This window comes from Microcaecilia unicolor, chromosome 10 (genome assembly GCF_901765095.1).
Source record: "Microcaecilia unicolor chromosome 10, aMicUni1.1, whole genome shotgun sequence".
Classification (NCBI taxonomy): Eukaryota; Metazoa; Chordata; class Amphibia; order Gymnophiona; family Siphonopidae; genus Microcaecilia; species Microcaecilia unicolor.
Window position 1 is genome coordinate 217,765,395 of NC_044040.1, and position 26,864 is coordinate 217,792,258.

Sequence of the window (26,864 nt, forward strand, 5' to 3'; positions counted from 1 at the left end):
TTTTAAATCCAGGTACGCTAACCACTATTACCAGATCCTCCAGCAGCGAGTTCCAGAGCTTAGCTATTCTTTGAAAGAAAAAAATATTTCCTCCTATTCATTTTAAAAGTATTTCCAGGCCATTTCATTGCGTGTCCCCCGATTTTAGTACTTTTTGAAAGAATAAGGTATGTCAAACTGCGTCTGCTGTATGCTGCCTTGGGAGACTCTCTTTATAAAGATAAATAAATCCCAATCAATCAACAGACTGAGCAGGAAAAACTATAGTCCGGGCCCAGGGGCAAAGAGAAGAAACAAACAGCACAAATCTGTTGTCTTCGCCTCCAGGACTTGCACTTAGTACTGACATTTCAGGTTCTCATTTTTGAACACCATTTATAGGATCCAGACCTTATGTGCAAGAAATGTTTGCCAGGCTAATATTTATGTGGAGACGTGAGCTGGCACTTTCGTTGTCGGAGCCCCGTACCACCAAGCCATTGTCCACACGCATGGGCAGGTTTACTCCAGCTTCTGCACACTTGAAATTTCCAACTCAGGGAATGTCTTCCAATTAACCCTGCAGTGAGAAGCTCACTCTCTACCCCAGCCCCCCACAAGTTCTTGTCTTGGGATTGGTAGCATAGAATCTTGCTCCTATATTGGGTTTCTGCCAGGTACTTGGGAGTTCTGAGTGCACTTCTTGGATACAAGATTTTGTTTCGTAGTCTCAAAGTAACATAGTAACATACATAGTAGATGACGGCAGAAAAAGACCTGCACGGTCCATCCAGTCTGCCCAACAAGATAACTCATATTTGCTGCTTTTTGTGTATACCCTACTTTGATTTGTACCTATGCTCTTCAGGGCACAGACCGTATAAGTCTGCCCCGCACTATCCCCGCCTCCCAACCACCAGCCCCACCTCCCAACCACCGGCTCTGGCACAGACCGTACAAGTCTGTCCAGCACTATCCCCGCCTCCCAACCACCAGTCCCGCTTCCCACCACCGGCTCTGGCACAGACCGTGTAAGTCTGCCCAGCCCTATCCCCGTCTCCCAACCACCAGCCCCGCCTCCCGATCTTGACTAAGCTCCTGAGGATCCATTCCTTTGGCACAGGATTCCTTTATGCTTATCCCACGCATGTTTGAATTCCGTTACCGTTTTCATTTCCACCACCTCCCACGGGAGGGCATTCCAAGCATCCACTACTCTCTCCGTGAAAAAATACTTCCTGACATTTTTCTTGAGTCTGCCCCCCTTCAATCTCCTTTCATGTCCTCTCGTTCCACCGCCTTCCCATCTCCTGAAAAGATTCGTTTGCGGATTAATACCTTTCAAATATTTGAACGTCTGTATCATATCACCCCTGTTTCTCCTTTCCTCCAGAGTATATATGTTTAGTTCAGCAAGTCTCTCCTCATACATCTTGTTACGCAAATCCCATACCATTCTTGTAGCTTTTCTTTGCACCGCTTCAATTCTTTTTACATCCTTAACAAGATACGGCCTCCAAAACTGAACACAATACTCCAGGTGGGGCCTCACCAACGACTTATACAGGGGCATCAACACCCCCTTTCTTCTGCTGGTCACACCTCTCTTTATACAGCCTAACAACCTTCTAGCTACTGCCACCGCCTTGTCACACTGTTTCGTCGCCTTCAAATCCTCAGATACTATCACCCCAAGATCCCTCTCTCCGCCCATACCTATCAGACTCTCCCCGCCTAACACATACGTCTCCCATGGATTTCTACTTCCTAAGTGCATCACTTTGCATTTCTTCGCATTGAATTTTAATTGCCAAACCTTAGACCATTCTTCTAGCTTCCGCAGATCCTTTTTCATGTTTTCCACTCCCTCCGGGGTGTCCACTCTGTTACAGATCTTAGTATCATCCGCAAATAGGCAAACTTTACCTTCTAACCCTTTGGCAATGTCACTCACAAATATATTGAACAGAATCGGCCCCAGCACCGATCCTTGAGGCACTCCACTACTTACCTTTCGCTCCTCCGAGCAAATTCCATTCACCACCACATTCATTTAGCTTACTTTTCTTCATTAGTAGCTCAAGGTAAGTATATTCACTTGCCAATTATGGGCCAGTGCTGTACAAAACAATGCTCACCACTAATGGTGTGCGAATTTTAATGTGCACCGAAAATAAGGCGGGAAGGACACGCTCAGCACATGTGCACAAGACCAGCACGAAGGCTCCCTTACGACTGCTGCAGTTCCAGAACGTTCTGACCCGACGGCCATTCGTTATTATAATTCTACCGCAATGAGACATAGCTTTGCTTCGATTTACTACAGCAAAAGAAAAAGCAACATTTCAGGAGCAGTGCGAGTGATCAGCTCACTTTAAAATGCAAGAGGATACAGGAAGAAGGGTGTAAAGGACTCTCTCAATGAAGCTGGCAATTTCTCTACCTGAAAGACGTTTGCAGTACACGAAAGGAAGGGGGGAGACCTGCTGCAGCTCCTGCTCCTCACCCACTTTCAGTCTTTTCTCCCCAGATTTTGGTTGTTGCAGGTGGGAAAGGAGCGGCCAGGGAGACCTATTTATATTTTGCTCACACCTTTTTCAGTAGTAGCTCAAGGTGAATTACATTCAGGTACTCTGGATATTTCTCTGTCCCAGGAAGACTCACAATCTAAGTTTGTACCTGAGGCAATGGAGGGTTAAGTGACTTGCCCAAGATCACAAGGAGCAGCAGTGGGATTTGAACTGGCCACCGCTGGATTGCAAGACCAGTGCTTAAACCACTAGGCCACTCCTCCACTCCAGTTGCAGAATGGCATTTGGAAAGCTCACCGCCAATTCTCCGCTTTTCTTGAGAAATCCTAACGCCAGATCTGAGCTGGCGTAGGGTTTCCCATTATAAGGGTGCCCTAGTTAGTTGCGCTGTTTTTTGAACATGGAGGGAGGGGGGGAATAGGGAATGACCTCATTTTAATATAATTTAAATGCTATTTGTGTTACCCCTTGGCCTGTTCCTTATTCCCAGTGGTAGGGGCTTTTGAGCATGCTGTACCAGCAAACGCGGGAGCTAATCCAGCGCTAACGGCCGCTCGTGCCTGGATTTGCTTCTGAGTACCGGGGCCTCAGTATTTCCTTGTCTACAGAGGTCTCAAAATCTTTTGCCTGAAGCAATAGAGGTAGAAGGTAAGGTAGGGTCACAAGGAAGTCTCTGTGTAGTTAAAGTGCTTTAATCAAAGTCATTTCTAGGGCAGAAACAATCCTTTACATTATGCTTTTGTTTGTTATGGATTTAGCTCACACCTTTTTCAGCAGTTATCTCAAAGCCAGTTACATCCAGGTACAGTAAATATTTATCAGCCCCCAAGGGTTCACAATGTAAATTTCTATCTGAGACAATGCAGGGTAAAGTGACTTGAGCACAATCAAACGAAGCCCTTCCAACCCACACACTGTCACCCAGCACCACCCCAGTGGGGGTACAGGTCTCATCACAGCAGTCTCTTCTGGTGTTTGTTGTTACCCATGTCCTGGTACGATGCTACCTGGATACAATTAGATCTCAGTGCAGCTTTCCATATTGTTTCTCACTCAAAGTTCCTTGGGATCTGATGCTCAGAAGCCAGCGTGGCCTGTAAAGACAGCGCAGAGTGCGCAGAGGCTGTAGCGCAGGAAACAATGAATGCGCCAAAGAATAGCACAAATGGCATGAAATGAGATTGAAGGGGGGCAGACTCAAGAAAAATGTCAGGAAGTATTTTTTCACGGAGAGAGTGGTGGATGCTTGGAATGCCCTCCCGGGGGAGGTGGTGGAGATGAAAATGGTAACAGAATTCAAACATGCGTGGGATAAACATAAAAGAATCCTCCTCAGAAGGAAGGGATCCCCAGAAGCTTAGCCAGTGGTGGGAGGCATGGCTGGTGGTTGGGAGGTGAGGATAGTGCTGGGCAGACTTATACGGTCTGTGCCTGTGCCAGAGCCGGTGGTTGGGAGGTGGGGCTGGTGGTTGGGAGGTGAGGATAGTGCTGGGCAGACTTATACGGTCTGTGCCCTGAAAAAGACAGGTACAAATCAAGGTAAGGTATACACAAAAAATGATACACGTGAAATTAACTTGTTGGGCAAACTGGATGGACCGTGCAGGTCTTTTTCTGCCGTCATCTACTATGTTACTATGTAAATGGATGTTAATGAGCTCATTTCCTATTCCCCTAACAGCGCTGAAAAAATAACACCAGCTCAGAGCAGACATTAGCGTGTTTGAAGAGAGGATTTCTCATGATTCTTTCTTTTAAATCTGCCGCTTTTCATTTCATTTTGAAGCAGAAGGAAGCCCGTGCAAGCCCCTAAGCGCTGGTAGTGAGAAACAAATGTGCACGAGTCCAAGCAAACCCAAAGGTGAAACCACACGTCGGTGCCTGTTTCCTGTGTTTAAATATAAGCCTTCCAAGTTAAACAAATAAAACAACATAGAAAAGAAAATAAGGTGATGTTACCTTTTTATGTTTCAACGTTTTTATTGATGACACTTCAAACAGAAATCACATTCCACATTCTGAATATACATAGATACATTCCGGGTCAAGTAAACAAGTGAATCAGTCATCAAATTTTTTTTTTATCATTTTATCTCCCCCCCCCTCCCCTCCCTCTATGTGTTCTTCAACTGTTAATTAAACAAGTTTTATTGAACATACACTAAAATAATGCAACCATTAACTCGTGTCAAGTGTTCAGTCCCCCCCCCCCCCCCCCCCCCTTTACATTATCACTCTCTTCCTTTTTTTAGCGAAGCATAGTCTTACAATCATCAAGCAATACTGGAGAAAATCAACATCCAGCACTAAAACAGCAATGCAGTTAGGACACCAACTCTTCAATGACATAAACAAGGGAGTCAAGTCTCCAGGTCATCCCCAGAGACTAGTATGTGTCTCAACCTTTAGACATTACTTATAGATCCATCCCAGAACGATATTAATATTGGCAAAAATTACAGTCCCATACTAAATTCTTTGCCCCGATGGTATCCATCTCCCCAATAGCTCCGTTATGCTTCCTTTTACATCTCTTCCCTTCCCACCCCCCAACCCCTCCCCCCTGATGGTGATGATACTAACTTAATACATTTTTTGACTAGCTAACAGGGCGACCACGTCACTTTACTCAAGTTAAAAATAAAAACTGAAAAGCTTATATATTAAAGGCACAGAAAACAGACACCACGATCAGGTATGCTTACCCCGAAACTCTTCTGCGTATACACCACGCACGTCCCCCCTCCCCTCCTTGCTTTTGCTTTCACAGCGCACATATAATTTTCATACTACTACTTAACATTTCTAAAGCGCTACTAGGGTTACGCAGCGCTGTACAATTTAACAAAAAGGGGCAGTCCCTGCTCAAAAGAGCTTACAATCTAAAGGACGAAATGACAAGTTGGGGTAGTCTAGATTTCTTGAGTAGTGGTTAGATGCCAAAGGCGACATTGAAGAGGTAGGCTTTGAGCAATGATTTGAAGATGGGCAGGGAGGGGGCCTGGCGTATGGGCTCAGGGAGATTATTCCACACATGGGGTGAGGCGAGGCAGAAAGGGCGGAGCCTGCAGTTGGCGGTGGTGGAAAGGGTATTGAAAGGAGGGATTTGTCTTGAGAGCGAAGGTTACGGGTAGGAACGTAAGGGGAGATGAGGGTAGAGAGGTAAGGAGGGGCTGCAGATCGAGTGTATTTGTAGGTTAGGAGGAGAAGCTTGAACTGTATGCGGTACCTGATCGGTAGCCAGTGAAGTGGTTTGAGGAGGGGGGAGACGTGAGTATATCGGTCCAGGCGGAAGATAAGACCATACCATTTCCTGTGAGCACTGGTGAGCTCATTTTCTGCGCTTTCAGCGGTTGGCTTACCGAAGGAGTTCTGAGCATGTAAGTGAGGCATTCCCTCCACTGTTTTATTTATTTGTAGCATTTATACCCTGCTCTTTCCCGCTCAATAGCAGGTTCAGTGCGGCTTACATGGTATGGTACAAAGTAGCACAGAGTTAATACAAAGTATGGAACAAAGTATCCGAGATGACATAGTTACATAGGGTGTGGTACAAAGTATCACAGAATTAATACAATGTTTTTGCATTGGTTTGAATCCTATTCCTCTAATCACCCTCAATTACCATGTTGGAACTATGAGTCATCTTCTTAAAAGCATTTAGAGAGGAACACTTCATTGCTTTCACCCATGCTGTTCAATTTACATCTTGCTCCTTTAGCTCAATTGCTTAATAGCTGGCGGCTTACTTTTCACCTTTTTGCTGATGACGTACAAATAATTGTTTTCATGAAGGAGGATCAGTTTCAGGTGATGTCAGATCTCAATTGTAAAACTTGTTCTGTTAGAGAACTGGCTGACAGATCACGATTTAATTTTGAATATTTATTCATTTAGTTCCAGCCCCTTGATATACTGCTAGAGGGTCTACAGCTTTTACATAATCATAAAAATAGAGAATGACGGAGTAGCAGAATAGTGGATACAATCTTCAATGGGGGGGGGGGGAGTTAAGCGTGAAGAGATGAGTGTTGAGGGCTTGTTTAAATGCAATAAGGGAGGGTTGGCTCCTGATGTACAGGGGAAGATCATTCCAGAATTTGGGTCCTATATAACGGAAGGCTGTGTGACGGGAGGTGGTGAGGGGGGAGGGAAGAACCAGGAGGTATTTCATGAACTACCTCCAGTTCAGAAAAGACCTAAAGACCTACCTCTTCAGGAAATTCTATGAGTAAAATATACACTGATCATTCTAGAACAACAATACACAACCCAACCTCTAATTGTAACGCATCTTTTCATTTATCATCTCAAGAAACCCAATGACTATTCCATATGCACTAATAGTTATCTTGCCAACCACTGTAAAACACAGCATCATACAACCTTGTAAATGTAATTGAATCAATGTCATCTCTAACAACCGTTAAAATGCAAGCCACATTGAACTGAAATTCAGTTTTGGATAATTGTGGGATACAAGTATGAATAAAATAAATAAATAACAGAACCCAGGAAATGCAAGGATGCATAGGGAATTAGGTGTTTGTTGAGGTAAGCGGATGCAAGTGGAGACTTGGCCTTTTAGACCATGAGAAGTATCTTAGATGTTATTCGGGCATAGACAGGAAAGCAGTGTTCAGAGCAGAGAAGGGCCAATATTGAACCTTATGAAGTGCAAAAAAAAAAAGGAGGATCAGAGGACAGAGTCAATTTGAGGCTTGAAGATGAGGTGGGAGTCAATGGTGACACCTAGCATTTTGAGAGAGTCTTTGAATGAAAGTGGGGTATCATTCAGTTGCAGAGGAGGAGGGGGGGCACTCGGAGCAGGGGAATAAGATGGATTGGCACTTTGATGTGTTAAGGGTACAGAAGATTATTTGCAAGCCACGTGGCTACCTGTGTCTGGCAGTTATTTAGTTGGAGAATAGAGAAAGCATCAGACACCCTGCAGAAGATCTGAATATCGTCCGCATAGTAGATTAGTGAACAGGCATGGTCTTGGATGACAGAAGGGGGGTGAGGAAGATGTTGAAAAGAGAATGGAGGCTTGAGGAACTCCAGAGGGAAGGGGAAGGGCACAAAGGGGAGAGATTGCGGTGGTTTGGAAGGAAAGCTGATAGGTGCAATCAGACAGACAGATAGCTGGAGAACCAGCAGAGGACAGTGCAGTGATCCCAATGGAGTGAAGACGCTGGAGAAGCAGGGAGTGATTTAAGAGATCAAAAAGCAGAGGAAAGGTCGAGGGAAACCGAGGCCCAAATGAGATCATAGAGTGCAAGCAGCATTTCAGTGCAATGATGCAGTGGCATAGCCACAGGTGGGCCTGGGTGGGCCAGGGCCCACCCACTTAGGATTCAGGCCCACCCAACAGTAGCACACATTTAGTGGTAGCTGGTGGGGATCCCAAGCTCTATCAGCTGAAGACCTCCCCCTGACGGTAATGAAAACGCTACTCTCCTTGATACTGGCACCTGCACATGCTCAGTCTTAAGCGCATGCCTGCTGCAGACTGCCAAGGTAGAAAGAAGCGTTTACTCGCCAGCTGAGATTTTTTTTTTGGTGGTGGTGCCAGGGAGGGAGCACTTGGTGCCTACCCACTTCTTGCCTAGGCCCACCCAAAATCTGTTGTCTGGCTATGCCCCTGCAATGATGTGCTTGGAATCCTGATTGGTAAGGGCGCCGTGACCTGAGAAACTTTTTGGGAATCACTGATCTAATGTGTCCTGCTATGTTACAATCATAGTAACATAGTAGATGACGGCAGAAAAAGACCATCACGGTCCATCCAGTCTGCCCAACAAGATAACTCATATTTGCTGCTTTTTGTGTATACCCTACTTTGATTTGTACCTGTGCTCTTCAGGGCACAGACCGTATAAGTCTGCCCAGCACTATCCCCGCCTCCCAACCACCTGCCCCTCCTCCCAACCACCGGCTCTGGCACAGACCGTATAAGTCTTCCCAGCACTATCCCCGCCTCCCTACCACCAGCCCCGCCTCCCGATCTTGACTAAGTTCCTTAGGATCCATTCCTTCTGCACAGGATTCCTTTATGTTTATCCCACGCATGTTTGAATTCCGCTACCGTTTTAATTTCCACCACCTCCTCCCGCGAGAGGGCATTCCAAGCATCCACTACTCTCTCCATGAAAAAATACTTCCTGACATTTTTCTTGAGTCTGCCCCCCTTCAATCTCATTTCATGCCCTCTCGTTCTACCACCTTCCCATCTCCGGAAAAGGTTAGTTTGCGGATTAATACCTTTCAAATATTTGAACGTCTTCTGTTGTTTATTTTTATTCTAATGTGAACTGCTTTAAAGCCTTGGAATTAAGTAGTATATCAAGTTAATAAATCCAATCCAATCCACACTGAGACCTTCCAACAAACACACTGCCCCCATTACCCCCCCCCCCAATACACACACATACAGTGAAACTTCCAACAAACACACTACCACCCAGCACGCCCTGTGACACCCCCACACTGAGACTCCTCCTACCTGCTGAGACCTTCAAGTTACCCAGTTCCAAGAGGGAGACTTTTTAGCCAGTCCTGCTTTTAAACTTACACCCCAAAGTAGTTTGGTATTTGTAGACCCTGAATCTATCCATTGAAATCAGTGTTGCAAGTCCCATAATGCATCAGAATGGAGTTGTGAGAAATCCAGGACTGGCCTAAAAGCTCCCTCCTGGAACTGGGCAACTTGGAAGCTCTGCTGTCACCCATCACCCCTCCCCCCTCCACACACACACACACACCCAGGCTCAGGACTGAAAGTGAAAGGGGAGGGGGGGGGGAGAGCAATATGCTTGAAGGACAAGGTATTTCTCAATAGACAAAAGAGAATACATTTGGAAATGCTCATAACCTTGAGGGTAACCCCCTCCCCCCACCCCCCCCCCCCCCCCACCCAAGTCTGAAGGTGGGCTGATGGGGATGAATGTCATTTACACTCAGTGGTCAGCAGTGTTGTGGCTGTGGCACCTCTCCTCTTCAGCTCATTAGAATCCAAAGTGGCCCCAGCTTAAAAATTAATGAAGACCACTGGTTTATTTTAACCCCAACCAGTAATCAGGGAGTCAGAGCTCCCCCTTGTGGCATCTACGTGACAGAAGCTAAACTATACCTGTCACAAAATCCAGGCTAACACAAACCCAGATCCAGAAATACACACACATGATCCTCATGCTGCTTATGGGCCTATGTGGGAGTCTGGCGATCACACCAAGGATAACATTTTGGAGATTTATGTGGTGTTGGGACAAGTTTAGTTTAAAACGTATGTGTTTTGGGATACTGGGGTTTACTATTATTTATTTATTTGGATTTCTTAACCACCTTTATGCAGAGATTCACCTGAGGCAGTTTACAGCAGGTGCAGTTTAACATAAAACTTACAATTTTGTTAACAGCATAACAATAGTAAAATGAACAAGTATAAACATAAATACAGTCAATGAAATGAGGTAAACTTGGAAACAGCAAATTGAATCCTAGTAAAAGGATTAACATGAAACAGTGTCAGAAATATATACATTTAACTGCACGGTAATAAAATCATATAACAGAAATGTGATAAATGTCAGAATAGAAATAATACCCTAATGGAAAAACATTTATATAACACAGACCCTGACTTTTCAGTAGCGGTCTGGTAGCTGTAGGGGCAATTGGGGCAGTGACATAATGAGGATGGGGCAGTGGGGGCGGTCCGCCCTGGGTGCAGGGAGCAGCTGTGAAGAGCCAGTTCCCTGCTCCCTCTGATGTTACTTCCTGTTCCAGGACAGGGAACCGACGGAGCTGAAAGCCACGTGGCTGCTCCCAGCAGCCCCCAGGAGGTAAGAGAAATGCAACCGGGGAGGGGGGGGGTTAGAGGTGATGCGCCGGGGGAGTACTGCACCCGGTGGGGGGTGCGCAGCAGCGATCCAAGGAACATCAGTGGCAATTTGGTGATAGGCAGATAGTCATGTGGGTATAGTCACATGGTGTTTTGCATCTTGTATGCATCTGTAGGCAGATGGAGGGGGTGGGGAGTCTCTAGATTCCTCTTCCCTAGTCGATACTGGATGTAGGAGGATCAGGGCCGCCGAGGAGGGGGCAGGGGGGACAAAATTCCCTGGGCCCAGGGGGGGCCTGGCACCGGGGTCTCTCTCCTCCTGCTCCCAGGCCGCTGGCGCTGCAGTCCCCCGGTCTCCACCTGCCTGCCCTCAGCTCCATCAGCGGCCCCCTTCTGTCTGCCACCGGGCCCCCTGAGAGTCTCTAATTGGCGGCACAGCGCCTCGCGTCTGTTCGAGCGTGGCGGATCGCCTCGGGCCTTCCCTCACTGTGTCCTGCCCTTGTCTGATGTATCTTTCTGTTTCCACAAGGGCGGGGCACAGTGAGGGAGGGCCCGAAAGGAGGCGATCTGCCGCTCACTGGCGCTGCCGATTTGAATGTAGGGGGCCCGGTGGGAGATGGACGGGTGCAGACTGGGGACTATGGCGCCGGTGGCCTGGAAACAGGAAAGGGAGGCGACAGTGGTAGCGATGGTGGGGGGGCCGGCTCAGTCTCTCGGCGGCCCTGAGGAGGATCTTTGGTTTACTGGGTTGAAGCTTTCTTCTTTAAATAACAGATTGCATAGCTCTTGCTATGCAGTATGACAAAAAGCCAGCTTGTCCATGGCAGCAATGAACAGGGAGGTGTTAATTTTGCAAACAGTACTTGCTGAAAGTTTGAGTCTCTTTGAAGTGCCCCCTTCTTGGAGGGTTGAGATTCTCCAGGAGGATGGGTGGTCTCTCAGCCCTGTGAAATGCTTATTCATCCACAGCAGAGGAAAACTATTTTGAGCTTTCTAATCTTGAGAACAAGGGGAAGACGCTCTTTGAAGTCCAGCATCCAGGTACTTCACTTTACTTTGCTAGAATTGTAAATCAAATGACTGCATTTCACAGGCTTCACTGTTGTACAGTTGGTCTATGTGTTAGCTGGATGTATGTTAGTCCGATTATATTTTGTTGTATTGTAAATGTTTTAATTAGGAAGGGGGTCTATAAGTTTGAAATGAAATGAAAATATACAACCCAACACTTAAGTGCCCTCCCCATCTAGTCTTTTACTCATCTCTGCTCTCCAAATCTGTCCCAGGCAAGTCCAGTATCTGCTTAAAGCACAGTCACACACCCCAACCACTGTGAGGTCACTGATTCTTACAAATCAAATAATTAATTAATCCAACACCTTGACTTCCTTCCATGGAGGTATCAAAATTAACAAGCCAATATCCAAAACAGCCTCCCCTTGCTCACTAAAGTTTAGGTTTTAACATGGTCCTTGCACACAGATCACTGTTGTGTCTTTTCCAGATCTTGACACAATATAGGCAAATAGCTGCTAGACATGTGAAGGAGCCTCCTGGGAGGTGGTTGTGAGAAGACAACGGACTCAATGATGCTGCTCGGCTTCTCCCTTCCAGGCGTTAAGTGACTGCAACAGCAGAGCTCAGGGTTACGCCAGGGGATTCATATAAAGATTCTGGGAAGAAGGGTTCTAGATTTGATAGGGGACGATCAGACTTCTGGACCCTAGGCCTGAAAGGGAGCAGGAAAGGCAAAGTTGGTTTCCTGGTCCTGAAAGGTTTTTGGTGCTGGACAGGGAGGGAGTCAGTGGACCTTGCAAAGAGGGCCAGTGTTAATGCTACTATTGGCACTTACTGAAGTAATGGTTCCTGAGGGATCCAGTGGAGTGGAGACTGGAAAGCTAAGATCTACACAACAGGTACCTAATCTAGCAGACCAGAGGAGGCCATGAAATGGAGGGGAAAATTCAAGTCCTGGGAGGAACAAGTAGCAAGAATCCTTGGGGAGTCAGAAAACCCAGTAATGGTTCCTGAGGGATCCAGCGGAGTGGATCCCAACAGGTACTTAATGCAGGAGACCACAGGAGTTGATGAAATGGAGAGGAAAATTTAAGCCCGGGGGGGGGGGAGTGGGGAACAAGTACCAAGAAAGGTCCTTGGAAAGTCAGAAAAACCCAGCAGAACGCAAAGCCTGAAGGAAGGGAAGGAGGGTGTCCCTGGAGTATGTGAGAGAAAGAATCCAAACCCCTGTTATGCTGTGAAGCTGCAGCCGAACCTGGTCCCATAGCCACTTTTTGATTTGAGGAATCATTTGTTTCAGTAAAGACTACAGTTAAGCTCTGGAACTCTTTGCCAGAGGATGTGGTAACAGCAGTTAGCGTATCTGGGTTTAAAAAAGGTTTGGACAAGTTCCTGCTATTGAGACAGACATGGGGATTTGGGTTTCTGCCAAGTACTTGTGACGAGGCTTGGCCACTGTTGGAAACAGGATACCGGGTTAGATGGACCATTAGTCTGACCCAGTATGGCTACTCTTATGTTCATCAGAATCTCTGTCCAAAATGTGTTCTGACCAATGAAAACAGGCCCGTGCAACTAATCCCCCGCAAACAGCTGCCTGCATTATGGATGCTCTTATGTCCTGCCCATCTAGTTACTCAGTGACTGGGTGAGACAGAGAGAATCACACCTTTAATAGTGGGCAAAACCCATGCTAGAGGTACCAGAACCAGTGCTGCAAGTAGAACAGTGTAGAGAGAACCCTGGAAATTCTGGGTCCCTAGAAACTAATCAGGAAGCAACTTCCATCTCAGGCCAAGAAAGCCAAACACTGTTTGCAGCCAAAGGGCCACCAAAGTCTTCATCTCCACAGCCAGCTCCTGGGGTGAGAGGAAGCAAGGGAGAGAGAGAGAGAGAGGGGAGGGAGGGAGGGGGAGAGAGAGAGAGAGAGAGAGAGAGAGAGAGAGAGAGAGAGAGTAAAATAATGTAAAATCCTGCAAACCATATAAGCACCAACTGCCCAGACACACAGCACCAGTCCTACCAACGAAAAACCAGCAAATACAACACTGAGCCCTAGAACACCAGTACACTTCTGGACTGGGTCTTTAATCTACACACACAACACTGAGCCCTAGTATTTTTGGAAAGAGTAAACAAGTGATTCACATCTACCCGTTCCACTCCACTCATTATTTTATAGACCTCTATCATATCTCCCCTCAGCCGCCTTTTCTCCAAGCTGAAGAGCCCTAGCCGCTTTAGCCTTTCCTCATAGGGAAGTCGTCCCATCCCCTTTATCATTTTCGTCGCCCTTCTCTGCACCTTTTCTAATTCCAGTATATCTTTTTTGAAATGTGGTGACTAGAATTGAACACAATATTCGAGGTGTGGTTGCTCAGTGGGCCAATACAAAAGGCATTATAACATTCCTCATTTTTGTTTTCCATTCCTTTCTAATAATACCTCACATTCAATTTGCTTTCTTAGCCACTGCTGCACACTCAGCAGAGGGTTTCAACGTATCATGAACAGTGACGCCTAGATCCCTTTCCTGGTCGGTGACTCCTAATGTGGAACCCTGCATGGCGTAGCTATAATTCGGGTTCCTCTTTCCCACATGCATCACTTTTACTAGCTCACATTAAACATCATCTGCTATTTGGATGCCCAGTTTCGTAAGGTCCTCTCGCAGTTTTTCACAATCCTCTTGCGATTTAAGAACCTTTAATAACTTTGTGTCATCAGCAAATGTAATTACCTCACTAGTGGTACACTAGTGGACACCCAGGAGGGAGTGGAAAACATGAAAAAGGATCTGCAGACGCTAGAAGAATGGTCTAAGGTTTGGCAATTAAAATTCAATGCGAAGAAATGCAAAATGATGCACTTATTTATTGCATTTGTATCCCACATTTTCCCACCTATTTGCAGGCTCAATGTGGCTTACATAGTTTAGTAATGATATTGTCATTCCAGGATATCAGATACAATTAGTAAGATGTAGAAATTAAGTAAGGGGAAGAAGAAGGAAGTGATTGGGCGGGTAAGATTAGAAGGTGGACTTTCATAACTGGATGGATTGGTGAGGTGGATTGTTGGGCTATAGGTCCTCTTTGTAGGCCTTGTTGAAGAAATATGGCTTCAGAGATTTGCGAAAGTTAGTTATTTCCTCAATTGTTTTCAGGTCTGTGGGTAATGCATTCCATAACTGCGTGCTCATGTACGAGAAGGTAGTGGCATACATCAGCTTGTATTTTAGACCTTTACAGCTGGGGAAGTGCAGATTGAGAAATTTGCGGGACGATTTTGTGGCGTTTCTGGGAGGTAGGTCCACAAGGTTTAGCATGTAGATTGGGGCGTCTGCGTGAATGATTTTGTGTACAATCATGCAGATCTTGAACGCAATGTGTTCCTTAAGTGGGAGCCAATGAAGTTTCTCTCTTAGGGGTTTTGCACTTTCATATTTAGTTTTTCCAAATATGAGTCTGGCGGCAGTATTCTGGGCTGTTTGGAGTTTTTTGATAGTCTGTTCTTTGCAGCCAGCATACAGTGCATTGCAGTAGTCCAGGTGGCATATTACCATTGACTGTACCAGGGTTCGGAAGACGTGTCTCGGGAAGAAAGGTTTTACTCTTTTGAGCTTCCACATGGAGTGGAACATCTTTTTCATCGTGTTCTTCACGTGGGCATCGAGAGTGAGGTTTCGATCAATGGTAACTCCAAGAATTTTCAAGTTTTGTGACACAGGAAGAGAACAGTATGGTGTGTTTATGGTGGAGAAGTTTTTTGTGTTATGCTGTGAGGTGAATATAAGACATTGTGTTTTTTCTGCGTTAAGTTTTAGTTGGAATGCATCCGCCCAGGTGTGCATGATGTGGAAGCTTTTTTTGTTTTTTTGTATTTTGGTTACATTTGTACCCCGCGCTTTCCCACTCTTGGCAGGCTCAATGCGGCTTACATGGTTGATCTCGTTGGTGATTTCATTTAGATCATGTTTGAACGGGATGTAAATTGTGACATCGTCTGCATATATGTAAGGGTTGAGGTTTTGATTGGCTAGAAGTTTGGCTAAAGGTATCATCATTAGGTTGAAAAAGGTTGGTGAGAGGGGGGATCCTTGGGGGACTCTACATTCAGGTATCCATGGGGGTGATCTATCCGCGTTCGTTGTTACTTGGTATGATCTTGTGGTCAGGAATCCTTTGAACCATTTGAGAACTGTACCTCCTATTCCGAAGTATTCTAGTATATGTAGTAGTATTCCATGATTAACCATGTCAAAGGCACTGGACATGTCAAATTGTAGGAGGAGTATGTTTTTGCCAGTTGCAATTGCTTGTTTGAATGAGTTCATTGCGGACACTAGAACCGTTTCAGTGCTGTGATTTGACCGAAATCCTGATTGAGACTCATGCAGAATTGAGTGTTTATTTAGGTATTCAGTAAGTTGTTTCGTCACTATGCCCTCCATGAGTTTGGTTATGAGCGGAATAGATGCTGCTGGGCGATAGTTAGTTAGGTCCATTGAGCTTTTCTTAGCATCTTTTGGAAGCGGGGTAAGTAGGATGTTTATTTTATCTGTGGGAAAGAGCCCATTTTGCAGCCTGTGGTTTACATGGTCCGTGAGGTCTGTTTTAAATTGTTTGGGTGCAGATCTTATTAGACTGGTAGGGCAAATGTCTAATTTGCATCGTGATTTGGCGTATTTTCTGAGCCAATGTGAGATCTCATCTGATGAGAGCATGTCAAAGTTGGTCCATAATCGATCTGCTGGGCTTTCCCCAGGTTTTGGGTCTAGACATTCAAGGATGTTTGTGTAGTCCGTAATATTGGTGGGTATCAACCTCTGCTTGTTATTGGACATAGAAGGGAAAGGGGGAGGGAAGGGGGGGTAGGGGAGGGGAGGGGGAGTAGTTTAGGGGGGGAAACTACTAATATTAATAAAAATACAAAATGTGAAGATATGCCAACTGCTGTTCTGGAACTTACTTGTGTAATGTGAAATGTTACAGCTGATTATGTCAACTTAATAAAAATGATTGAAAAATATTAGTGGGTATCATGAGTCGGAGTTTTATGATTTTTTCTTTGAAGTAGTTCACAAGATTAGTTGCTGATGGGGTGTTTGTATTGTTGGAGGTAACCACTGTAGTATTTAGGAGATTGTTTACGAGTGAGAAGAGTTTGTGTGTATCCTTGTAATTTGGTCCTATTTTGGTTTTGTAGTACGTCCTTTTCGTTTGTCTGATGGTGTATTTGTATTTTCTTTGTAGTTGTTTCCAGTCTTTGAGTGTGTGTTCGTCTTTTTTCTTGCTCCATGCTCTTTCTAATCTTCTGACCTGAGTTTTTAGTTCTTTCAATTCTTCGTTAAACCATGGTATTGAGTTTTTTCTATGTGAGGTTCTGGTTTGAAGTGGTGCTATGTTGTCTAGAACTGTTCTGCATCTGTTGTCCCGTTCTTGGAGATATTGGGGTGAGTCTGTGGGTGTTGTCCATTCGTCGGTGTAGAATTGTTGCCAGAATGTTAGTGGGTCTATTTTGCCTCTCGTAGTATATGTTTGTTGTTCTTGTTTTTGTTGTGTCTTTTTTGTTCTCCAGTGGAGGGAAAGGTTTGCACTGTAGTGATCGGACCATGGCGTGGCTGTCCATTTTATGTCTGTTAGTGTGAGATTTTGTTCTGATGAGAATTTGTGGGTGATGATATCTAGTGTATGACCTTTGTTATGGGTGGGTTTTATGTTTGACCAGTGGAGCTCCCATAGTTGGAGGAAGTCCTTGTACTCGCGTACATTGCATGAGTTGGTATCTTCAAGGTGCAGATTGATGTCTCCTGCTATGAGAAGGTTCTGGGTGGAAACACAAGTATTCGATATGAAATCCAGAAAGTGCGTTTGTGCATCTTGCCAGTTGCCTGGGGGTCTGTAAAACAGGATTAGGTTTAGATGATCACGTAGGTTGGAGTGGTTGATTCTGACTGAGGCTATTTCGAGTTGGGGAAGAATAGTTTCTGCTATTGTTGTGACTGTGAATTGAGATTTATAGATTATTGCTTTGCCTCCTTCTCTTTTTCCTTCTCTTGTCCAGTGGGTAATTTTGTATCCTGGGGGACGGAGCTCTAAAATTATTGGATCTTTGGAGTCATGGATCCAAGTTTTGCTAATGAGTAGGAAGTCGAGGTGGTCGGCTGTAATCCAGTCGGTTAGTATCGTGGTTTTATTAACTGCCGATCTGGCATTGATGTATCCTATTTGTATTTGTTGGTGATGTTCAGTTGGGTTTGAGGTAGTGATAATTTTTATCAGCCGTCTGTCTTCTTGATGTGTGAGTTTGTTATGTACTTTATTTCCTGTCTGTTGATGGTGATCGTGGCTGGTAGGTTTTTTGTGCCATTGTTTCATATTTTGGATAGGCATGTTGTGTATGGTTTGTGAATTGTGGGAGTAGTGTTGTTTATATTAGGGGTTGTGAGTGCGTGGTGAGTTAAGGAGAGACAGTAGGTAATTAGGAATAGTTTGCTGGAGTTCATATCAGTGTTAGTTTGTGTGTTTAAAGCGTTAGAGGATTCGGTTATCAAACAGTAATGCTATTGCTTTAGAGTATTATACTTGTTAGTTATGAAGACAGTGTTTAGTGCATTAATATTAGAGCATTTAGAGGAAGCACTTAAAGTTTTTAGGGCATTTCAGGAAGTCTTACAACATGCTACAACATTGCTGAGCAGATAGATCATTTAACACTTTTAAAAGCAGCCTTTCAGCATGTTACAGTGTTACTAAGCAATGAGGCATTCAAAGCAGTTAGAAGGAGCATTTAAGACCTTTGGAGGGAGCATTTAAGGAAGACTTTCAGTATGCTACAGTGTTACTAAGCAAGCACAGCATTTAAATCATTTAAAGGAGCATTTAAAGGAAGTCTTTCAGCATGCTGTAGCGTTGTTAAACAAGTGAAGTGTTTAAGTCATTCAGAGGGAGCATTTACCGGCAGCAACTCAGAGGTAGTCTCTGCTCTGCAGCTCTCCATCAATCGATTGGTCGATCCTCTCTTCAGCGAGTGTTGGAAGCCAGGGCGTCCTCGGCTGGATGGTTGGCTCCCCCCGATGGCGTCTCCCGATTTCCGCACCTCTAGGCCTGTCTTGTTCATCTGCTCAACCCTGCTTGAATCGCCTCGCGTCTCTCTTCATCCAGTGTTATCCGGGGCACTAGGTCTCCCGATATGCCAGTGATAGTCGCCTTGGTTGGGTGATCGGCGTCCCATGGAGTCGTCTCTCGATCTCTCTCTTGCTTCAGTCGCCACGTGTCTCCGCTCTTCAAGCCATCCTCTCTGTTCGCCCTCTGCTGTCCCGCCGCTCGCGGTGCCTGAGGAGGTCTGGGCTGGCAAACTACTGACCACAGATGGGCTCTGGAGGATGGGTGGCAGTTCGGAGGGAGTAGAAATCCACGGGAGACGTATGTATTAGGCGGTGAGAGTCTGATATGTACGGATGGGGAGAGGGATCTTGGGGTGATAGTATCTGAGGATCTGAAGGTGATGAAACAGTGTGACAAGGTGGTGGCTGTAGCTAGAAGGTTGTTAGGCTGTATAGAGAGAGGTGTGACCAGCAGAAGAAAGGAGGTGTTGATGCCCCTGTACAAGTCATTGGTGAGGCCCCACCTGAAGTATTGTGTTCAGTTTTGGAGGCCATATCTTGCTAAGGATGTAAAAAGAATTGAAGCGGTGCAAAGAAAAGCTACGAGAATGGTATGGGATTTGCATAACAAGACATATGAGGAGAGACTTGCTGACCTGAACATGTATACTCTGGAGGAAAGGAGAAACAGGGGTGATACGATACAGACGTTCAAATATTTGAAAGATATTAATCTGCAAATGAACTAGAGGACATGAAATGAGATTGAAGGGGGGCAGACTCAAGAAAAATGTCAGGAAGTATTTTTTCATGCAGAGAGTGGTGGATACTTGGAATGCCCTCCCGTGGGAGGTGGTGGAGATGAAAACGGTAACAGAATTCAAAAATGCATGGGATAAACATAAAGGAATCCTGTTCAGAAGGAATGGATCCTCAGAAGCTTAGCGGAGATTGGGTGGCAGAGCCTGTGGTGGGAGGCAGGGCTAGTGCTGGGCAGATTTCTACGGTCTGTGCCCTGAAAATGGCAGATACAAATCAAATCACAAAAAATCAGGAAGAACAAATCCACAAACCAAGTAAAACCTTAAACTCACTATATTAAACTTGGGTTCAAAATAATTTATCTTTTTTTATTTTTATGTATGCACTTTAAAAAAAAAAAATACTATAAAGTGTTTTAAATTATTTTAAATGTGCTCAGACCATACCGTTTACACCCATTATATCCCCAAGAGGAATATGTGGTGGTGTCACAATGGAACCATCATTGCACATATGATGTTCCACCTCCTAATATTTGTGTATGTACATACAGCTGAGCCCAAGTAGATCTTAATCACCGGTGTATGCGTATATTTATAATACATATGTATAAGTCATAAACTACTCACATTAAATATTGCTAAACTTGAGCTCAAACCTCCACCCATAAATTATGGTGCTTTCCTTATTACCATCTAATACATCTAATATAATAAAACGCACCCTCAACGTTCTGAGGACAACGTTCTGTGAAGCCATGAAGCCATGAAGCCATCTGACGTCACTCCCAGGCTGAAGGGTTCGTGGATTCGTGGTGTGAAGCCTTCAAGCCAGCCAGCCGTCTCTGCCCCGCCCTCGCGTCTAAACAAACAAATCCGGAAGCGAAGCGTCAGGGAAGGAGGCGGCGCTCCCGACGTCTAGTCTTCCCTTCGCTGTGTTCCGCCTTCAAAAAAAGGCGGAACACAGCAAAGGGAAAGCTAGACGTCGGGAGCGCCGCCTCCTTCCCTGACGCTTCGCTGCCGGAAACGCCACGGAGGTAAAGTTAAAAAGAATAAAAAAAACAAAAAAGGGATGCATGGATGCGAAGGGGGGCGGGGGCATGGATGCGAAGGGGGGGGCATGGATGCGAAGGGGGGGGCGGGCCAGGCTGGGACATGGGAGAGAGAGGAGCATGGATGCGAGGGGGGGGCCATGGAAGGGAGAGAGGGGACTTGCTGGAAAAGGATGAATGGAGGCAGCAGGGGACAGAGGAGCATGGATTGGGAGGGCAGGGCTCAGGGAAAGAGGGAAATTGCTGAAAAGGGATGAATGGAGGGGGCAAGGGACAGAGGAGCATGGATGGGCATGGATTGGGAGGGCAGGACTCAGGGAGAGAGGGAAATTGCTGGATAGGGATGAATAGAGGGGACAGATGGGCATGGATGGATATGGATTGCAGGGCAGGCCTCAGGCAGAGAGGGCAATTGCTGGATAGGGATGAATGGAGGGGCCAGGTGACAGAGGAGCATGGATGGGCATGGATTGGAAGGGCAGGACTCAGGGAGAGGGGAATTGCTGGATAGGGATGAATGGAGGGGACAGATGGGCATGGATGGATATGGATTGCAGGGCAGGCCTCAGGCAGAGAGGGGAAATGCTGGATAGGGATGAATGGAGGGGGCAGTGCCCATGGAGAGAGGGGAATTGCTGGAAATGGATGAATGGAGGGGGCAGGGGACAGAGGAGCATGGATGGGCATGGATTGGGAGGGCAGGACTCAGGGAGAGAGGGAAATTGCTGGATAGGGATGAATAGAGGGGACAGATGGGCATGGATGGATATGGATTGCAGGGCAGGCCTCAGGCAGAGAGGGGAAATGCAGGATAGGGATGAATGGAGGGGGCAGGTGACAGAGAAACATGGATGGCCATGGATTGGGAGGGCAGGGCTCAGGGAGAGACTCACTCTCTCTCTCACACACTCACTCTTTCACTCTGACTCTCAAACAGTCACTCTCACATACACTCTCCCAAACATACACACTCCGAGGAAAACCTTGCTAGCGCCCGTTTCATTTGTGTCAGAAACAGGCCTTTTTTACTAGTGGATAATAAAACATACCATTCAATATTTGCTTCATTAAAATCACATATCATTCATCCATTCCAATCTTGCCATCAAAATAACTGCTCCCTTTAACTCTGGCCGAGTTTCAAAAGTCTTCATCAGAAAGGGAAAAATACTAATCTTTTAAACCAATTTACAGGCATCATAAATCCCCCGGGTAGGATCGCCTCTGGAACCCTTCCTCACTCCACGAAGCACGAGCACAATATACCCCAAGGGAAGTGAAATAATTATGTGAATATTGGTGTATATCGCATTGTGGGTTGGTTTATGTAAGATATATGGGGGAAGTGAGATCAGGGTGTCATGAATTAACATTTACCTCCTTTAGGTTCAAACAAATGTTGAATGGTATGTTTTATTATCCATGTATTAGATGGTAATAAGGAAAGCACCATAATTTATGGGTGGAGGTTTGAGCTCAAGTCTAGCAATATTTAATGTGAGTAGTTTATGACTTATACATATGTATTATAGATATACACATACACCGGTGATTAAGATCTACTTGGGCTCAGCTGTATGTACATACACAAATATTAGGAGGTGGAACATCATATGTGCAATGATGGTTCCATTGTGACACCACCACATATTCCTCTTGGGGATATAATGGGTGTAAACGGTATGGTCTGAGCACATTTAAAATAATTTAAAACACTTTATAGTATTTTTTTTAAAGTGCATACATAAAAATAAAAAAAGATAAATTATTTTGAACCCAAGTTTAATATAGTGAGATACAAATCAAAGTCAGGTATACACAAAAAGTACCACATATGAGTTTACCTTGTTGGGCAGACTAGATGGACCGTACAGGTCTTTCTCTGCCGTCATCTACTATGTTATTCCCATCTCTAGATCGAGACTTTAATCTGTATACACACACACAAAACACTGAGCCCTACAACACTTCCAAATTGGGAAAAGAGAACAAGGCGGATCGAGACTTACACACGTAGAACTGAGCTCTAGAACACCACCAATACACTTTCATTGGGAAAAGAGAACAAGGCGGATAGAGACTTACACAGGTAGAACTGAGCTCTAGAACACCACCAATACACTTTCATTGGGAAAAGAGAACAAGGCGGATCGAGACTTACACACGTAGAACTGAGCTCTAGAACACCACCAATACACTTTCATTGGGAAAAGAGAACAAGGCGGATCGAGACTTACACATGTAGAACTGAGCTCTAGAACACCACCAATACACTTTCATTGGGAATAAAGAAGAAGGTGGATTGACCGAACCCTAAACTTAATCTACACACTAGCAATGTCCCTCACCTCGGCCATGCAGGCTGAACACAGAGGGGCCCTCAGGAAATACCGAATAAGGGACCACAGGCAGACAAAACCGAATAGGAAAGTCCGACAAGCCTTACTCCACTGGCAGAGAAATACAAAGATAGAAGAGAGACATTGTCTAAAGCTAAGTGACCTTAAATGTAAGTCACCTTTGAGCTACTACCGAAAGGGTGTGAGCAAAAGTCGAAATAAAATCAACCAATTAAGAAACATTCAGGAACTTAGAATTCAGTTTCCTACAGCAGCTCAACACTAGATTTTGTGGCTGAGTAACCCAATGATTAGAGTATTGGACTGAGGACCTGGGACAGCAGAGTTCAAATCCCACTGCTGCTCCTTGTGATCTTGGGCAAGTCACTTAACCCTCCATTGCCTCAGGTACAAATTTAGATTGTGAACCCTCCTGGGCCAGAGAAATATCCAGTGTATCTGAATGTAACCTGCTTATCCGACATTGCTGCCTGGATGTCCAACCACCACCTGAAGCTGAACATGTCCAAAACCAAGCTCCTCGTCTTTCCACCTAAACCCACCTCTCCTCTTCCTCCACTCTCTATCTCAGTTGATAACACCCTCATCCACCCCGTTCCATCTGCCCGCAACCTTGGAGTCATCTTCGATTCCTCCCTCTCCTTCTCTGCGCATATCCAATAGACTGTGAAGACCTGTCGCTTCTTCCTCTTCAGCATCAGCAAAATTCGCCCTTTCCTATCTGAGCACACCACACGAACTCTCGTCCACGCGCTCATTACCTCTCGCCTTGACTACTGCAACTTACTCCTCACAGGCCTCCTACTTAGCCATCTATCCCCCCTTCAATCCGTTCAGAACGCTGCCGCACGTCTTATATTCCGCCAGAACCAATATACTCACATCGCCCCTCTCCTCAAGTCACTTCACTGGCTTCCGATCAGATACCGCATTCAATTCAAGATTCTCCTCCTTACCTACAAATGCACCCGGTCTGCGGCTCCTCACTACCTCTCTACCCTCATCTCCCCCTATGTTCCCGCCCGTAACCTCCGCTCCAAGGACAAATCCCTCCTTTCAGTTCCCTTCTCCACCACTGCCAACTCCAGGCTCCGCTCATTCTGCCTTGCCTCACCCTTTGCCTGGAACAATCTTCCTCAACCCCTACGCCAAGCTCCCTCCCTACCAATTTTCAAATCTCTGCTTAAAACTCACCTCTTCAATGCTGCATTCGGCACCTAACCTCTCATGAAATATAGTATTACCTACCAGACGGACTCTACACTTGTCTTTAGATTGTACACCTGTCTTTTTAGATTGTAAGCTCCTTGAGCAGGGACTGTCCTTCCATGTTAAATTGTACAGCGCTGCGTAAACCTAGTAGCGCTTTAAAAATGTTAAGTAGTAGTAATGTAACTCACCTTGAGCTACTACTGAAAAAGGTGTGAGCAAAATCCAAACAAATAAAACCATCTAAAACCTAAATCCAAGAGTTAGAGAAATCTGCAGCAATGACTCATTGTGGAGGCAAATATGCACACTTATCATTTTAAATAATTATTTATAAAATAATAAAAGGGTAAATTCCTAAGACACATAGCAGCAAGGTACTCGGATACTTCCACAGCTGCCTAACCTTTAGCCAGTTCTGGATTTGTGATCTGGGTACAAGAGATCCATGGTCTGTGCCCTGATTGTGACTGAATAGATAGGGATGGGCTGGAGTGTAAATTTTAAGGGGCTTCGACGTTAGCTTCAGAACTTTTAGTACAGGAACAGTGCTGGGCAGACTTTTACGGTCTGTGCCCTGAGAATGGCAAGGACAAATCAAACTCGGGTATAAAGTATCACATACCATGTAAAATGAGTTTATCTTGTTGGGCAGACTGGATGGACCGTTCAGGTCTTTATCTGCCGTCATTTACTAGGTTACTCTTTGGGGTTCTACATGGAATGTTGCTACTAACTGGGATTCCGGAATCTTGTAACTCTTTAGGATTCCAGAATCTTCAGAACGTTTAGTACAGGAACAGTGCTGGGCAGACTTCTATGGTCTGTGCCCTGAGAAAGGCAAGGACAAATCAAACTCGGGTATAAATTATCACATACCATGTAAAATGAGTTTATCTTGTTGGGCAGACTGGATGGACCGTTCAGGTCTTTATCTGCCGTCATTTACTATGTTACTCTTTGGGGTTCTACATGGAATGTTGCTACTAATTGGGATTCCGGAATCTTGTAACTCTTTAGGATTCCAGAATCTTCAGAACGTTTAGTACAGGAACAGTGCTGGGCAGACTTCTATGGTCTGTGCCCTGAGAAAGGCAAGGACAAATCAAACTCGGGTATAAATTATCACATACCATGTAAACTGAGTTTATCTTGTTGGACAGACTGGATGGACCGTTCAGATCTTTATCTGCCGTCATTTACTAGGTTACTATATAATTTGTTCTTAATTTTCCTTGGGAATAAAGCTGCAGCTGCCTAACAAGTTCCTTCAGGGAGAAAGTGGCAGACCCCAAAAGATCTTCACCCAGACAATTTCACTGCCCTCCAGCATAGAAGAGCTTGTGAGTGTTACCTGTTGAACATGGTTCACGTTGGGGACCTGCAATGTTATGCCTAAGTTAAATTAAGACCAAATTATATGGATTTCTTGTACCCAGATCACGTCAAGATATAATGTGAATGTTTAAATCAATAACTGCGACTGTATCTTAGGCAGTTTTTGTTTAATATTTCGTAATGACGATTTTTAAAATAGTCTGTGCACTGATTAGAAACCAACGAGATGTCGTTTGGTGACATCACTGGTCATCTTGGCATTATGAGGTTACACAAAATTGCTTTCAAATCTTGGTTTAATTCGTTTCAATTTATTAGAGGCTTTTTGGCGTTACAGAAAGCGAAACACGGAGGAAGGAAGAGAGTGGGTAGGATTCCCAATTCCCCCCCCCCCCCCCAACCCCACCAGTATAAAGTCGTTACACCCATCTGCATAATTAACTCCTGCTTTGTAATCTTGAAATCACTGTCTGGGGCTCCACGAAATAAAATTGTTTAAAAAAAAAACCCACTTCCCCTCCCCATCCAGCTTCTGACCATTGAGTCCCCCCCCCCCCCCCTCTCTCTCCGAGAATCAAGGGAAGCACAGTGCAATGGACCCCCTCAGGTACTCACCACTGGAACATCCTGGAGGGGTAACTGGGCAGCTCAGGGTCCACAGACAGACAGACAGACACACATTCCCTGCTCCAGCCAGAGCCGCGCACTGATGACCACTGACCAGTCCTGGACTCCTGGTGATCTCCAGGGAGGGACAGTCTCTCCTCCTCCCCTGCCTGAGGTGGAGCCACAGGCAGGAAGTTTACCCTTTCACTGCCGGCAGCCCTGGACAGGATGGAGAAAACCTGTTTGCTTGTTAGGTACAGGGATGTAGGAGCAGTCGCGGCACAGAAACTTGTCCTTCCAGCCCTCCCCTCTCACCCTCGGATTTCACGTGAAAGTAGGCGAGGCAGCAGCTTCAGAGCAAGAACTGCCTACCTTGGACACAGCGCACTCACCTTTCTCTTCACCGATGGCTTGCCTAGCTTTAAGAGGTTTCAGAAATCAAGAGCTGCTGGGCTAATCCTCGTCATATATTCATTAGAACCCCAATGCGGGCAGCACACAACATACACAGAAAGCATGAATACAGCACGGAGGGCTGACGAGCAGGCATTCATTAGAACCCCAATGCAGGCATTAAAGTGACGCAAGGAAAGCATGAATACTGCACCGAGGACTGACAGGCAGATATTCATTAGAACCCCGATGCGGGCAGCACACACACACACAGAAAGCATGAACACAGCACGGAGGGCTGACGAGCAGGCATTCATTAGAACCCCAATGCAGGCATTAAAGTGACACAAGGAAAGCATGAATACAGCACCGAGGACTGACAGGCAGATATTCATTAGAACCCCGATGCGGGCAGCACACACACACACACAGAAAGCATGAACACAGCACGGAGGGCTGACGAGCAGGCATTCATTAGAACCCCAATGCAGGCATTAACATTAAAGTGGCGCAAGGAAAGCATGAATACAGCACCGAGGACTGACAGGCAGATATTCATTAGAACCCCAATGTGGGCAGCACACATACACAGAAAGCATAAATACAGCATGGAGGGCTGACAATCATTAGAACCCCAGTGCAGGCAAAGTGACGCAAGGAAAGCATG

The 26,864-nt window shown here is 45.5% G+C and overlaps 1 protein-coding gene across 1 annotated transcript in view; it reads right to left on the bottom strand.

Moving 5' to 3' along the window:
- The window catches only part of B3GNT7 (UDP-GlcNAc:betaGal beta-1,3-N-acetylglucosaminyltransferase 7), a 42,213-nt gene extending 16,008 nt beyond the window's left edge, over window positions 1-26,205 (bottom strand). The window contains exon 1 of the mRNA XM_030216117.1: window positions 25,814-26,205. Coding sequence (XP_030071977.1) covers window positions 25,814-25,824 — 11 coding nt within the window. The 5' untranslated portion in view covers window positions 25,825-26,205. The remainder of the gene's footprint in view (window positions 1-25,813) is intronic.
- Window positions 26,206-26,864: the final 659 nt, after the last annotated feature.